Raw genomic sequence first — 16,183 nt, forward strand, 5'->3', positions numbered from 1 at the left:
CCCGTTTTTTGTTTTGTTTTCTGTTTTTGTTTTTACTTTTTCTTTTTCTGTATCTTGAATGGTTTTGAATGTCTGTCAGTGCTAAGCAGAATGTTTAGCAAGTTTATCCTAAAGAATCTTTCTATTGATAGAATATGCAGTATGGTCCTGGGGAGAGAGCTGAGTGGGGAAGAGTGCTTGCTTTATAAGTGTGAGGACCCGAGTTTGAATCCCAGGGGCACATGTAAAATAGCAGGCATAGCTGCATGTGTCTGTAACCCCCACCTTGGGGAACTAGAGTGGAAGCAAACAGAGCCTAGAGCTCATTGGTCAGTTAGCCAAGGCAATGTGGTTCAGTGAAAGATCTTGAACTCAAAACAATAATGTAAAGGGTGATAAAAGTAAACACACACACATACATGTGTACACACACACATGCACACACACACACACACACACACACACACACACACACACACCCCTACCTAATGGTAGATCCTAGTGATAGAAATGTAAAACCGGTTTGGGAATTTAGCTCAGTGGTAGAGCGCTTGCCTAGCAAGTGCAAGGCCCTGGGTTCGATCCTCAGCGCCAAAAAAAAAGTATTATAAAACCAAAGTGAATAGCTCCATGAGTATAGGCTCTTGCTGCCTGGCCTGATGACCTGAGTTTAAGTCCCAGGAACCTACACAGTGGAAAGAGATATCCAACTAAGCAGTAGTTTGTCCCCTGACCTTCAGACATACAAAGCAACACGTACATGCCCACATGCACACATACACACATGCACACATACCTACACTACATATATAATTTTTAAATTAAGAAAAATTTATAATATACTTATAAGGATCTTTAGAATCTGGCTTCTCTCCTCCTCTTGACTCCCTCCTCATCCAATGGCCCACATCTAAGGAGCAGACACAGCCTCAGCCCCATGGGCCTTTCTTAACATAGAGGGAAAAGGTGAACAACCATGTAAAAAAGTAAATAAAACTATCAGAGATGTGCCATGTGGCATTAAGCATAGCAAGGCTGGAAAGTAGCCTTCAGAAAGGTAGTCAGAAGAGGACGCAGCAGTTGGACATTTAATCCAAAACATAAATGGTGAAAGGAAGTGATTCATGTGGAAGAGGAGTGAATGGTCAGGTCCTGAGACTGGATTTGACTGTGCCTAAGGACTATAAGTGAGACCAGAGTGCCTAGGACACAGAGACCATGGGCTACATGGGAACAAGTTAAGGACTGAAATAGGGATAGAAGATATGGTTCTAGAATCCATGGGGAAACCCAGAAAGGGTTCTGAGCAGAAGAATGATGAGGTACAATTTATACAGATTTATATTTAATTAAATAGAGAAATGGATGGATGAGCGGAAATCAAAGGATGGATGGACAGATTACATGGAGCTGAGAACTGTAAATGGCTTTTGATTTGAAAGCATTCGAATTGAGCAAAGGTTGCTGAATTCATTCTGATGTAATACTGGTGTCTTTTATCAGGTTAGTGATACTTTATGTGGAATACAGTAAGAAAATTCATATTTCCTTAAGATTGCTGGTTTGTTGGAACTGGGGCCAAGCTAGTCTCATGGTCTGATTACATCTTGTCCAGTTTCACCAGAAATAGTGGTACAAAAGATTACTTCATCCCAGGTCAGATCCTAACACGGCAGCCATAGCCAGGTTGCCCACACTCTTGTGGAGGTCTCTGGGAATGCTGCTCTTTGTTCAGGCTGTGCTGAGCCAGCTCTGAGGACATTGGGGTGCCTACGTGCCTGGCATGTCTGCTGAAGAAGCAGTCTCAAGTCCCCACCTCCCCTAATAACCTCGTGTCTAAATTGTGGTGTCACACAAGGGCGTGTGTGGAGATTAGCATCTGAAAAGAGGCTTCCTTGCTCTCTCTTAGAGCTGACATGGTCCCTTTTCCTCAGTGGAAATGAAATGTATTAATCATCATAAAACCATGGTATTCTGAAGGTAGAGGTCACCCTGAGGAGAACAAGAGCCTTCTCATTTGGGAGGAACAGTTTGGGGCTGCTGTATTTTCTTCAGTCTTGGAAGATAGTGTTGCCAAATTGTTACCTTGGGCTTTCTGCAAAGGTTGAAGGTATGCCCAGTATCAGAGCCCCAAACTGATCAGAGCAGAATAGGAGATGGAAGCTGTGCCTTCATTCAGTCATTTCCTGAAAAGTAGACTCTTATGTATATGTGCAGGTATGTGCCTGTGTATGGAGGCCAGAGAACAACCTCAGATGTCATTCCTTAGGGCAATAAACACTTTGTGGGAGGGGGATGTTTAATGATTTATCACTGTCCTGGAACTTGTCAAGTAAGCGAAGCTGACTGATCACTAAGTCTCAGGGACCTCCCTGCCTCTACCTCCCCAGTGCCACCACACTCAGCAGTTTTGAAAATATGGGTGTGGGAGCTCTAACTCAGGTCCTCATGCTACAGAACAAGCACTTGACCACTTCATCTACCTCCCAGTGCAAAGTGTACATTGTTGCCACAGTTTAACTATTCTCCAAATGAAAAACAAATTGTTCTAAGTTTCCATCTTTACACTCACTGTGAGAAACTCTGTGGGCTGTCACTTAACATATGCCCTGGGATTCTTTTCCATGTCTTCTGTATTAATATAACTGAATTTTTCAGGTGAAATATTAAGAAACAATACAAATGAATAAGATAAAAACCAAATGCTACCATCATGTTAGCATATCCTCATGCCATGACCTTGAATCTACTCTTCCTCGCTGAGAGTGGGCTCTCTCTCTGGTAACACTTTTGTTTTTAATGAACAAAGGGACACAAAAGTCCCTTTGAATGAAAGACAAGGGAGAATGAGTTGACCATTTGCTAGCTTCAAAGGGAAGTGTGCCTCTGAACAGAAGTACTCATTGTAGCAGAGCTGCTGGGGATCAGGCAGCTCTGGCTAGATGCTGAACACTGAATGAGGTGATTTCAGCTTCATGCTCTTGGAAACAGGGGTGGGGGTGGGGGGGGGGGTGGGGGTGGGGGGCAGTTAGTGCCCTTGGGAAGTCCCTGGTGATGTTGGAATCATCTATTGTCTTGTTCATCTGTGGTCTAACTTGGAGTCTAAGACTTAAAAGATCCTTCAATCAGTTTATCTCTCTCTCTCTCTCTCTCTCTCTCTCTCTCTCTCTCTCTCTCTCTCTCTCTCTCTCTCACACACACACACACACACACACACACACACACACACACATACACACATACACACACATGTTCTACTGTGTGAACAACCAAGTCAACTGACCAACTGCATCAATTCTTATCCAGTAACCAAGAGAGCAAGGGCATGTGACAGGACCATGTAGCCATAGGCCTGAATCTTGCCTCAGTGTCTTGAGTCAACTCCTTGTTTTAATAGACTCTGAGGAAGATTATTAGAAGGAAAATATGGAAAAGACAAGGGAAGACACTAAGTACACTTTTGTATTTCAAGGGACCAGTGATAGGTAGTGTAAATTAACTCATTCATATTTAAAAAAAAAAAAAAAAAAAAAAAAAAAAAAAAAAAAAAAAAAAAAAAAAAACGGTCAGAATCAAAAGATGCTAAAAATGCAGAAACACCATTAAGTGGGACTGGGGCATCCTCCATTCCCCAACAGCTTAGGTATCCCTACCTCCCAGCTCCACTTGGCTCTCTGCTAAAGGAAGTTATTTCAACTGGGTGCTTAATCTCCCACCTCCTAGGAAAGACCTCCACTGGTACTTAGATTACTTGGGCATTGAAAAACTAACTGACTTGCCTGCAGGGGAGAAAAGCTCTACTGTTGTTCAAATCTTACATGGTCTTTTAACAAAAAATCAGAGTCAGATATCAGGGTAAAAGCTGAAAGATCAGAGAAGCAGAACAGCTAGCTACTAGTTCTTAACTCTACGAAATCCTCAGCCTAAAGAGAGTGAGTTCCTGTTTCCTTGTGCCTTATATACCTCTCTTTGCCCTGCCATATTACTTCCTGGGATTAAAGGCATGTGTACTTCCCAAGCAAAGGCATGAGATCTCAAGTGCTTGGATTAAAGGTGTGTGCTACCACTGCCTGTGCTCTGTGTCTAATCTAGTGGCTGGCTCTGTCCTCTGATCTTCAGACAAAATTATTAGGGTACACAATATATCACCACACTCTACCATGCAACTGAGAGAATCAGATCAAAGTCAGTATCCTGGTCACCCTTCCCTGCATTTTTTTTTGTCTTGTTATGCCTGTTTCTTTCTCCTCTAGAGTGCATTCTCTTTTTGAACCACGTATGGTAGAGTCTCCATATCAGACTTGCCTTCCAGGGACCTATCTTATCTTAATCAATATCAACATTCCACCATTTAAACCATTTCCGGAAAGGTTTTCTGGGGAGGGATGTCAAACAAACAAGGATGTATTTGAGCATGCACATCACTCTGAGCGGTTCAATGGTCCCTTCCAGTTCTGTCCACTGTGTCACCTACAGCATGTAAAGTAAACTGATATGTGGAGTGCTCCAGTCTAGAAATTCACTGAACACCCAGTACACTTCATTCCCATCCCTCGTTCCTTTTCATTCTAATGCCAGCCCTTGAAGCTATAGTAGTTGAGGGAGAAAGACGATAGAGATAGAAGAGTCAAAGGTTCAGGAAGTAGACTAAAATATACTGCTCCAAATATTCCTACCTCAAGAACTGGGCCAAGGACAGATGAGATACTGGGATGCCAAAATCGAAACCAAACCAGGCTATGATTTCTGCTTGACTCAGGGGCCTCATAGACCCTTCACAGCATTCATTTGCGTATAGCTGCTCTTTGGCAATCTGAAGGATTGAGCAGGAGCTGCACCAACAGGTCCCTGCACTCTTTCTGATGTCCCTGGTCCCATTTGCTTGGTGACAGTCAAGTCAGATGAAAAGACATCTATCTACTCATCTACTCTTGAGCATTAAATTCTGTCTGGGACCCTGGACTTCTTAAGACAAGTCTCTCTAGTGTTTGCTTTCTGTCTGCCTCAGACTCTGAAGTAGCTACATCACAGTGGAGGAGGGTGTGTGTGTGTGTGTGTGTGTGTGTGTGTGTGTGTGAGAGAGAGAGAGAGAGAGAGAGAGAGAGAGAGAGAGAGAGAGAGAGAGAGAGAGAGAGAGAGAGTTTACAGGTACATGCCACATCTAGGGCAGTGATCCCCTGAGATTTTACCACCACTGTTTTCTTGGTTTGTGTAAATGTACTTTGTGATGTTTCAAGAACAAAATTCACACAATGACACACTTCTCAGAAGGGGTCCCCATCATTAACTTGCACTTGACTATATATAGAATACATCCATATGACCAGCTGTGTTTAATGGACCACCACACTCAGACTGAGCTTCTTCGTATCATGTGGTCTAGTGGGGATGCTTCATGGTGTGAGATGAGCACAGCCCTTCCGTGATGTCTTGGTAATCTGTATCTTATGCTGGAGTTCTTGCACTGTAACTGTGTGGGATGGTCCGGTTTCACCTCTTCTTTCCTTTGCAGTTACGGACGAGTTTATGCTGCCGACCCCTACCACCACACACTTGCTCCAGCCCCCACCTACGGCGTTGGTGCCATGGTAAGTAGCAGTTCCTCCTTGTCCTCTGCTCCTGCTGTCTTCCTCCCTGCCCTCCCACCCCCAGCTGGGGCCTCAGTGTGGGCTGATGGTTGAAGTCCTCTCACTTTCCCTTAATTGAATTTGTCTCTTGTGCTAACAGCAGCTAAAATGCCACATTAATCCTCCCAGTAAACTTGATAAATGTCTTAATTTCTTGGCAATGTAGTGCATGTAAGTTATTATATTTCTAATTTTGCAAGTCTCACCTAGCGAGCACTTACCTTAATGGAATAATTAGTCATTTTGATAATTAAATCCATCACTAACGGAATGCAGTGTCAATGCAGAACTTTTTTTTTCTTTTTTTTTCCCTTCCCTCCCGTGCTGCTCATTCACATAGCCCCAAGGTTCCAGCCCCAGCACAGACTTCAGAGGAGCTAAGCTGCACACTTCCAGGCCTCTGCTGTCAGGCAGCTGAGAATCTGCCTGCTTCTCCTCCCCTTTTACAATTCATGTTTAAAGTCATAGTCGCCCAGGAGAGAAAGTAGACAGCGGGGCACACCTTGTGTGTGTGCCCCGTACATAAGAAATCAAGGAATCAGCTGGCTTTGGGGGTTGTCTTCTTTTTATTTTTCTCTTGGGGGGTGGGGTGGGAAGTCTGGGATTTTATTTTTGTTTTGGGAAGGGTAAGGGGGAGGGCAAACTGGGGGCAAGGGTGGGGTGAATTTGCCTGTACTTGTTCAAACTTCTATGCACTAAAACTCTTGAGTCCAGTAAGACGTGCCCATTGCGTGAGAGCGTATGCGATCATTACAGCGCTTTGGCATGCGGTCTTCTGCTTGAGTCAAGAATATCAGTCCTCTTCCTAAAACTCAGTCCCACAGACAGTCATTGGAATCTCCGATACTTTTGGCTAAAGGAAATGGTTAAGTGTCACCTCATAGCCGCAGAAAGCTCTGGCCAGACAGTTCCCTGGATGCTGGGTCATAAAAACCCAAGCAGGATTAGAAGAGCTTACTGTTCTACATCTACACAAGCTTGATCACACCCAGCAGTGCCCCTGTGTTACCCCCACCACAACACCAGTATCCGCAAGTTCCTAGCCAAATCCAGAAGCCTCCTACCCCCTCCCCCCTTTTTTTCTTCAATGCGGCATTTAGCAACCCTACTTCAACACCTAGGCCACTTGAGGAAAGGGATGGAAAGGAGAACCAAATCCCTACTTTCAATAAATAGTCTAGAATCATTGTTCAATGTCGATAGAGCGTCTCCCAGTGGAGCATATTATCAATTAATCCTTTCATCAAAGAAACAAACCAGTAAAATGAACTAGTTCCTATCCATCCACTGTCCCATTTATAAACCAGAGGCCTCATAGCTAGTAGGACCAGTGGATCCAATTCAATTTCCTGGGGATTTTTTTTTCCATAAAGAGTTGCCTGGGGAGGTCAAGACTGACCATACCATTAGCTTTCTGAAAAGGTCCTGGGGTGGGGAAGGAGGGTGCCCTCTATTTTGGTTGGTTTTGAGTGTCTATTTTTTTTAACATTAGTCTTTTTGATGATCCACATGTTACAAAAGGAAAAATGTAAAAAAACACACCCCTCAAATTGCTTTGTTTCAGAATGCTTTTGCGCCCTTGACTGATGCCAAGACTAGGAGCCATGCTGATGATGTGGGTCTCGTTCTTTCTTCATTGCAGGCTAGTATATACCGAGGGGGATACAACCGTTTTGCTCCATATTAAATGACAAAATCATTAACAAACAAATAAAAAACAAACAAACAAACAAACAAAATCAACCTTCCAATGTGGGGAGAGAGAAAGCTTTCCGAGGCCTGAGTGTTGCAACACATGCAGTAGGACATCATTTTAGCAACTCAAAGAAAACAACTAAAAATAAAAAGAGGAAAAAAATAACATTTTTTATCTTATACCTCAGATATTTTGTTCTGTGTATTTTAATATTGTGGGTCTTTGGTTTTGGAGGTTCTCGTAGTTCAGTTGCTGGCTGTAGGAGTATTTGTGGTTGATCTAGAGAGACGCTAGATATGAATAAAAACCGATTTAGGGCCATATCCAGAGTGCTATATTATGTAAATGAATTATATGCTGAACATGAAGCTACTGGGGTTAAGGTGTTTGGGAAGAGTCTAAGTGACAAGTCATTCTTTCTGCATCTATATTATTTTATTCTGTGAAAAGGGAGGCTGGGAGGGGCTTAGGGGTTTGGGACTGGGGTTTGGCTGAAAGAAAAAAAGAATATATAAATATATATATATATAGTAACTGATGAATCTAAATGACCCACTGCACCACCAATCCTAAATCTATGGTTCTAAGTTACTCCTGGCAAAGTCAAGCCAAAGGCTCTGTTAAGAAACCGCTTCTTGTGGCGCTGAGACTGGAGTTGAAGGAGGTTGTAGAAGTCCCCCTCTTATCATTCCATCTGCAGTACTCAGCTTCCTACCTACCCACTAGTTATTTAAGCAAAGACTACTAGTTAGGCCATCAATAAGCATTCTTTTTATATTTCTTCCAGTATGAGAAATTATTGATATCACTGCTGACTTTTATATTATGGGAGGGAAAAATTAACATTAATAAAAAGGTGATAAAAAAGCACTGTTTCTATTTTTTTCTTTTTTTCCAAAAAAAAGAAAGTACTAAAAACTTAACTTCTTTGTACCAGTTAAAATCTGTATAAAATTTACATCTGTGCAGTGGAGTTATGTTCTAGAAACAGTCTCTGAGGCTTTAGTTTTAGCTTAGTAGATTAACTGTTAGAGACAGACGTATAATTTTTATGGAATTACATGATAATCATATCTGGATTTATAGTTGCATTTTACAAGTATCGCAATCATTGAATAGAGATAATCACGGTATTTTCATCAGCTTGATACTTTTTGAAAACATGGCTGCGCTGTGAGCAACTTGCAATTTTTCAGTCTGTGAGAGCCTGCCCTCCCTCTCCCCGGTGCCCCAGGGTTATCTTAAACTGGTATCTTTACTTCTGTCTCCGAGGCCCAAGAGGATTGTCAGAAGGAAAGAAAAACAAGACAAAACAAAACTATAAGCTCCCCCACCCCCAGAGAGTAGTGTGGGCCCCCGTTCTTTCTTGGATGCCGGGCCAGCGCAACACAGCCGAAAAATTGCAGCTTGTGATTTTCTTCTGTTGGAATCCCCCCATGTTGTCCTGTTTACAAGTTAACCTAAGTTGGGGTATCTGTCATGGGTCTTCCTGTTTTTGTATTTCAATTATAAAATATCAGCAAGCCGTCCCCCTGAGTAGTGTTTCTGCCTGTGTCGCAGTGCAGGCCCCGTGGCACGCACTTTAGTAAGTTATCAATTCACGCTGTGAACCTGCCAATCCGCTGTAACAACTGCTTTAAGATCAAAACCAAACAAAACTTTAAAAAGAAAAAAAAAATGTGTTTGTGATCCAGCTTTTCCTAGTCATCCTACGTGCATGCCCGTAAGATCGGTTGGCTATTAAACCATCAATAAAGTTTCATGAGATTTGAAAACAAAGTTTCTGTAGCTTCGATATCTAAGACAGATGATCACGGTTTGGGAGAGAAAGGAAAGGAAGGGGCGAGGAGGGGAAGGGAGAGAAACTGAATGCTGAGAAGAGAAAAACCTAGAAACTAGTCTTTTTGTCCTCCCTTTTGAGTGGGGAGGCGGGGCCTGAGGGGAGACTGATTGGCAGCATCCCCGGAAAATTCTCATTCCCACACCTGCTACAGTGGGATGACCATGTGTGCACCTGGTTGATGTTATCCAGGCAACAACTGATTGCGATGCTGTAGCATTCGACCCCAGATGAGATAAAGAGAGTGTCAGAGAAGGGTCGGCACATAGCTCCCTCCCAGTAACCGCTTTCCAAGCCCAGAACCTGCATTGTGTATGAAATCACAAACATGGAATTCTTACTGTGCTGACTAAAGTAAAACTCATTTGCAGTTTTGATTTTCATCAATGAAATGTACTTTCCCCACGACTGTATGTAGTTTTAATAAAATCATTTAGAGCAAGTGGGTGCCAACCGATGTCGCAGAACCTTTTGTCCAGGCACTCCACCGAGCTGCCGATAAGTCGTTTTAAAATGTCATGTCAGAGGTGTAAACAAACATTTTGGATTTTTTAAAAAACAGTATTTATTTGGAATGTTTTCATTTATCTAAATAACTATTGCTATTATGAATTATGGAAAAAAGATTAATGTGGCATATAGTGACTTCTTAACACACATCACTCAATCTGCAAACCCAGAAATGTGTATATCTGTCTTTAGAAATTAGTGTTTATATCACTTACAGTGGTTTGTGAATAAAGAAAACTGGTTTGTAATATCAAAAAATAAAAGCTTAGTCTGAAAAGGTACCTGTAAGTTGGTGTTCTGAGTTCTTCTGCCTCTGTGGATTTCTTTATGGGGTCAATTTCACACACACACACACACACACACACACACACACACACACACATACACACACACACACACACACACACACACACACACACACCTGTAACCTTGTACCCACCAGGGGGCTGGAGTGGGTGCCACCAAAGTGCATACTGGTCAGGGGAAGGCCAAATGCTCCGTTCCTCTGGGTCAAATCCCTTTTTTCCATACTTGTCTACCCAAAGAAGTCAATGAACCCATGCTGGGATGTGTAAGAAACACTTAAGCTATTCCCCAGCATGTTACCGTCTGTGGTTTTACTTCGATATCAGCACCCTATAGATTTCAAATAAAAGTAATTAGACAAGTAGTTGGGGGCATTTGTGAGGAAGCCTGCTAGTTCACACTACTGAATACTTTGAATGGGTCAGGCAGCCTGCTTTGTCTTTTGTATTTCTTAAGTTCATCATTTAGAAATCTCCTCATGACCTAGAGGTAAGGTAAAGGTGTCTATGGCCAAGACTGAGGACCTGCGTTGAATCCCTGCGACCCACATGATAGAAGGAGAAGTGACTGTCACAAGTCCTCTGAACTCTGTACTTACACTGTGGCATACACAAGCATCTACATACATACAAAATGTAAGACACTCAAGAAGCCCACCAGAAGTCAGCCATGGTAACTCATACCTGTAATTCCAACCTCAGGGGGACTGTCCTCAAGTTCAAGGCCAGCCTGGGCTACATTGTGAAATCCTATCTGCAAAATTCATTGTTTTAAAATTATGAGTGTATGAGTGTGTGTGTGTGTGTGTGTGTGTGTGTGTGTGTGTGTGTGTGTGTGTGAATGTAGGTACCTACAAGGCCCTAGAGCCTTTGGATCCTCCTGGAGCTGGAGTTACAGGCATCTGAGAGCCATCTGATATGGGTACTGGAAATGTAACTTAGGTCCACTGGAGGAGCACTATGTACTCTTAACCACTGAGCTTTATCTCCTTTAAATTATTTTTTTAAAAAAGAAATCCATCATGCTTGAACATTCTACCCCATATAGTTACTTAATATCTTAATCCTGTCTTGTGTAATTATTTAAACAATTCTGTCAATCTGAAAACACACAAAGGTTAAAAGATGCCAAGAGAAGCTAACTAACAGCCCTGTGCCATAGGCTTTTCCCTTACCTGGTCCAGGTAGATGCACCTCCTAATTCCCTGGAATATGAACATAAGGCTGAGTGGTTAAGAGTGCCTGTGCTCCTCCAGAGGACCCGAGTTCCATTCCCAATACCCCACATCAGGCAGTTCCTAGCTGCCTATAATTCCAGTTTCAGAGGAATCTAAAACCTCTTGCCAATTTGTGGGCATGGTGTGTGTGTGCACATGCACACACACATGAGATACACAATCATCTGTACAATATGCTTGCAGCAACACTTCAGGAATGATGGGCTAATATTACAGGTAAAACAGTAGAGGTACAAGGAGGTTAGTTAATGTAAGATCACAGAGCCAGTGATGGGGAGTGTTTCCACTGGCCACCTGAACTTGAAAAGCAAGATTTTTACCCTGAATGTCTGCTGAATACCTCTGGTCTCTTGTCCTCTTTCTACATCAAAGGTTTTCTGAATAGCATGAATTCTGAGGATGGGAATGACAGCTGAGTTCCCAAAGTGCTTACTGTGCAATCATGAGAACCTGAGTTGAGGTCCCTAGCACCCCCATAAAAAGGTGGGTATGATGGCACCCATCTGTAGTCCTAGCACTGAGGAGTTAGAGATAGGAGGATTCCTAAGACTCACTGGCCAGATAGTCTTGCTGATTTGGTCAACTACAGGTTCAATGAGAGACCTTGTCATGCAAATCCTTTGTCTACTCTCTGGGATGGAGGCTTTGTAAAAAGTCAGTACTTTGGGGCTGGAGAGATGAGTCACCCCTTAAGAGCACTGATTGCTCTTGCTCAATTCCCAGCACCTTCATGGTGGCTCACAACTGCACATAACTCAAGTTCCAGGGGATCTGATGCCCTCTTCTGACCTCCACCAGCACCAGGCACACACGTGGCAAGCAGATACACATGCAGACAAAACATTCATACACACACACACACAAAATATTTTAAAAAGTACTTTGGATGAGCACTTCATGACCCCATGCATGAGCAGACTCTGGCACACAAGTAAAAGCCCTACCGCACTAAGACAGTGTCGCACCAACATGAGGCTCATACACTTCCTCTCTAAGTTATGTCTTGTGAGCTTATTCCAAAGGTAAATCCTTAGGCTGCTTGGCTAGTAGTCCTTCCAGAGCAAACAGCTATCACTGTACAGAAGGTACCACCTTCCAGGGGCCTTAGTTCCCAGTGATCAGGCCTGTGCTCCACATTCCTGCAGGCCACAACTGAGGAATATGTGTGCTCACATGTGTGTGTGTGTAGGGGAACTGTGTGCACACATGAACACAAGTGCATGTTACTACATATGAAGTATACTTCCAACCTTCCTCTCCACAGGATGTGATGACATTTATCAATAGTGAAGTCAAAACCTAAACATAAAAGTAACACCCCCACATCAGGAGAGAGGAAGCAGACATTTCTATTAGGAAACTTTTACAAAGGTTAGTTTGGCAGGGGGATCTTTTACTTTTCATTCATGTAAAAAAAAAATACACATACACGTATGTGCAGACATGTGTTCTTATATTTGAGGCACTTATACAAACATTCTTCAAATATTTTCTAAAGTGTATAAAATTCTCATTGTACAAACTGCTCAGGATTCTACCTGATGATTAATACTGGACAGGGGCCGGCTTATCACACAGCTCGCAGCAGAGCCCTTCAGCACCCAGGTAAAACTGTGGGTTCTCATTCCTGATTTTTACAGGCCAGGATTGGAGATTTGTGTTTTATCAGTGACAGTTGCCACTCAGCATGTTAGAAGAGTTTCCTCTGAGACTCCCCCCCCCTCAATCTTACTTCCTATGCTACATACTGATTACCTTCCTTGAAATTTGGGGAGGCACCAACAGTGTGCTCTGTGGCCTGGAGCACCAACACCATGACCATAGGTCTGTTCACATGTAGCCAACCTAGGGAAAGTATTTACCCCGTGTCTCTCCAGTAGAAGCTACATTCTGAGTAGACAGTTGGTATTGTGATGAGAACATGAATGGGTTTGCCAAAGCTAAGAGTGCCTTTCCCAGAGGGAACAGTGATGAGACTGCATTGTGAATAAAACATGCTAAAATCATTCAAGGACATTGGTTGCACTCTATACATGTACTTAATCTATACATTTTATACATGTAATTCCTATTATCCATAAAAGGAGACAGTAAGTCTATCTTCAAAGTTTTTCAATTTACTCACTTTGTGTGTGTGTGTGTGTGTGTGTGTGTGTGTGTGTGTGTGTGAGAGGAGAGAGAGAGAGAGAGAGAGAGAGAGAGAGAGAGAGAGAGAGAGAGAGAGAGAGAATGTATGTGCACATGCACAGGCATGCACTCATGCCCTCATAGACCACACTGTGCTTGTGAACCTCAAAGACAACTTGTGGGAAGAGTTGGTTCTCTCCTCCACTGTGTGGGACTTGGGAATCATGCTCAGGCTTGGTATTAAGCTCATTCACCTGCTAAGCCATTTTGCCAGCCCAAAGGCATGTCTTCATCTCACTGAACTTCAGTTACCTCATCAGTAAAATAATATAGGATCTATCTGTCCAGTGGGGTGCTTGGACAATTTGATACATTAAAACCTGGCCTGCTATACAACATTTTTCCTTTGTAATAAAAAAATAAAACATGATTATATACATATACATACAAACTTAGAGGTTTCAGGAACATATATCTATATGATACAGGTTTACACCTAAAGATTTATACACCTGAAATAAATGTACTTATAGGCCCACACAGATCAAATCTGTCTATGTGTACGCATTTGTGAGCTGACAAATATGCAGGCTAGAGGTCAATCTCTGAGGTCATCTCTCAGATATTATCCACCTTGGTTTTTAGACACAGAATCTCTCATTGATCTTGAGCTCACAAAGTAGGCTAAGCTGGCAAGTCATCGGGCTTCAGGCAAGGACCTACCAGTCTCTGCCTCTCTAGCTTTAGGGTAATGAGCATATACCAGCACACCTGCAGCTCGAGCCTTATGTTTACACGCAAAGCTTTGCCACTGTTGCTGCCTCTGCTCTCACAACTTTATTTTTAATTTGTTTTAAGATGGTCTGGCTTTGAACATAGTATTCCCCTGCCTGGGCCTCCCAAGTGCTGAGATTCAGGCATTCACTGCCATATCTAGCTGTAATATTTTAAATAAATTTAAATATGTTTATTAAATAAATACATTTAATCCTATACCTAATAAATAGTATAAGTAATAGTATAAGTACTAGATACTAAGTGCATGCTCATTCATTAAAAGGTGAGCAGCAAAAGGGGTTTGTTACTATTATTCCTATAATCCTTATTATTTTGATATCCCTTAGCCCTCAGAGGTTAAGGCATAGTGCTGCTACTGTCTACTCACCAGAATTGGAATTCAAGCAGGCTGGGGACATGCCCAGGGTGAGCAGCTCTAAGCAGCAGAACTGGAACATGCTGGCTGGCTCCAGAGTGTCTGTTGCTCCATGCTAAAAACAGAGATTTCACCCACATCCTGAACTTTCAGGAGGCCGGGTAAGTAATTAGACTCACGTTCCAAAGCTTATGAGCATTGGAGGTACAGGCCAAATCCAGGGCGTCCTTCCACTCTGGCATACTGCACTCTCAGAAATGTCTGCCTCCAGTAACGGCCTGGTGAACTCTGATCTAGATAGAGCAACCTGAGCTCTTTCCACTCATGATCCTTTTTCCATCAAGACATTTTGATGTGACCCTTGGTATATAAGTATATAAAATAAATATATAAATCAGTCACTGATAAACATCATAAAGAAATAATTCTAAAATAATTGTGGTATATATAATGGAACAATGGAACATGTATTAAAGAGCAAATATGTACACCAAAAGGTGGATGGGCTTATATCTCTAACACAATAAAACCCAAAAATGTTTGAAAGTGTTTGCTTTTCATAAGTAAACCATTACAATTCTCGAAGTGTGGGCAAACTTGTATGTGCTTTAAAAAATGGAAACTGGGCCAGCAAGATGGCTCAGCAGAGTACAAGTGCCTGCCACCAAGTCCAACAGCCTGAGTTCATTCCCCAGGATCCATCTGGTAACAAGGAGAGTACCACCTCCCACCAGTTGTCCTCTGATCCCCAATGCACACCATGGTATATGCACACACACACACACACACACACACACACACACACACACACACACACACACACACACGTGCATACACACAACAAATAAAATCATAATGAAAATGTTTTAAAACTACAATTCATAATACAAAACAGTCTCAAATCTAAACCAAGGTGTTCTGGGCATCTTCAATGGTGTGACATGATATGACAGCTTACACAGTGCAAAATGCACATGGTGTGGCTTTAGAATCAATGCTGCCGTGAAATCTCCAGATGTAGCATGGGTGAGCATTTTCAGAAACAACTTGAATTCATCTTACTTCGGTTTGAATTGCTTTTTGGTTGTTGTACAATCAGAAACCTTCCCCTTCTGTCACTGTGTTGGGAGGATTACCCACACTAGCCCACAGTTTAAGCTTCTGTCTAGTGCAGTGCTTCTCAATCTTCCTAATGTTACAACCCTTTATTTAATACAGTTCCTCACATTACAGTGACCCCAACCATAAAGTTCTTTTCCTTGCTACTCCATGGCTATAATTTTGTAATGTTATGAATTGGAATGTAAATATTTGTGTTTTTCAATGGTCTTAGGTGACCCCTGTGAAAGGGTCATTCAACCCCCAAAGGGGTCTCACCCCACAGTCTGAGAACCACTTGTCAAGTGGGAACAATACCACAAAGGCCCCCCCAGAGACTTTCTTCCATTCTTGCTTCTGCATATCTATGAGCAGACATATCACTGCTCCCAGGATTCTCCCTCAGGACACCTAGAATGTGCTGGTGACTTTGAATCCTAGCTCTCTGAATGAAATAGACAGATGGTGTGTCGCCTGAATGAAGCAAAAAGTCAGAAAGAGCAAGAGTATTCCCCAGGCTCGAGAAATGAAGGGAAAAATAGCAGGTGTAGGTAGGAAAGAGAAGTGCAGAGACCCAAAAAAGTCAGGTAATGGTGCTAAGTGGGCAAGG

The 16,183-nt window shown here is 42.5% G+C and overlaps 1 protein-coding gene across 30 annotated transcripts in view; it reads left to right on the forward strand.

Moving 5' to 3' along the window:
* Rbfox1 (RNA binding fox-1 homolog 1) overlaps positions 1-9,933 on the forward strand; it is a 1,601,479-nt gene extending 1,591,546 nt beyond the window's left edge. For 10 of the 30 annotated variants that reach the window (XM_037201084.1, XM_037201092.1, XM_028872921.2 and 7 more), the window contains 2 exons: positions 5,492-5,567; positions 5,947-6,189. In XM_037201084.1, coding sequence (XP_037056979.1) covers positions 5,492-5,567; positions 5,947-6,094 — 224 coding nt within the window. In that variant the 3' untranslated portion in view covers positions 6,095-6,189. Of the gene's footprint in view, positions 1-5,491; positions 5,568-5,946; positions 6,192-7,170 lie in introns of those variants that run through there. The other 20 variants (XM_037201093.1, XM_037201085.1, XM_037201091.1 and 17 more) reach the window with 7 other exon arrangements.
* Positions 9,934-16,183: the final 6,250 nt, after the last annotated feature.

This window comes from Peromyscus leucopus, chromosome 8b (genome assembly GCF_004664715.2).
Source record: "Peromyscus leucopus breed LL Stock chromosome 8b, UCI_PerLeu_2.1, whole genome shotgun sequence".
NCBI classification, from domain to species: domain Eukaryota; kingdom Metazoa; phylum Chordata; class Mammalia; order Rodentia; family Cricetidae; genus Peromyscus; species Peromyscus leucopus.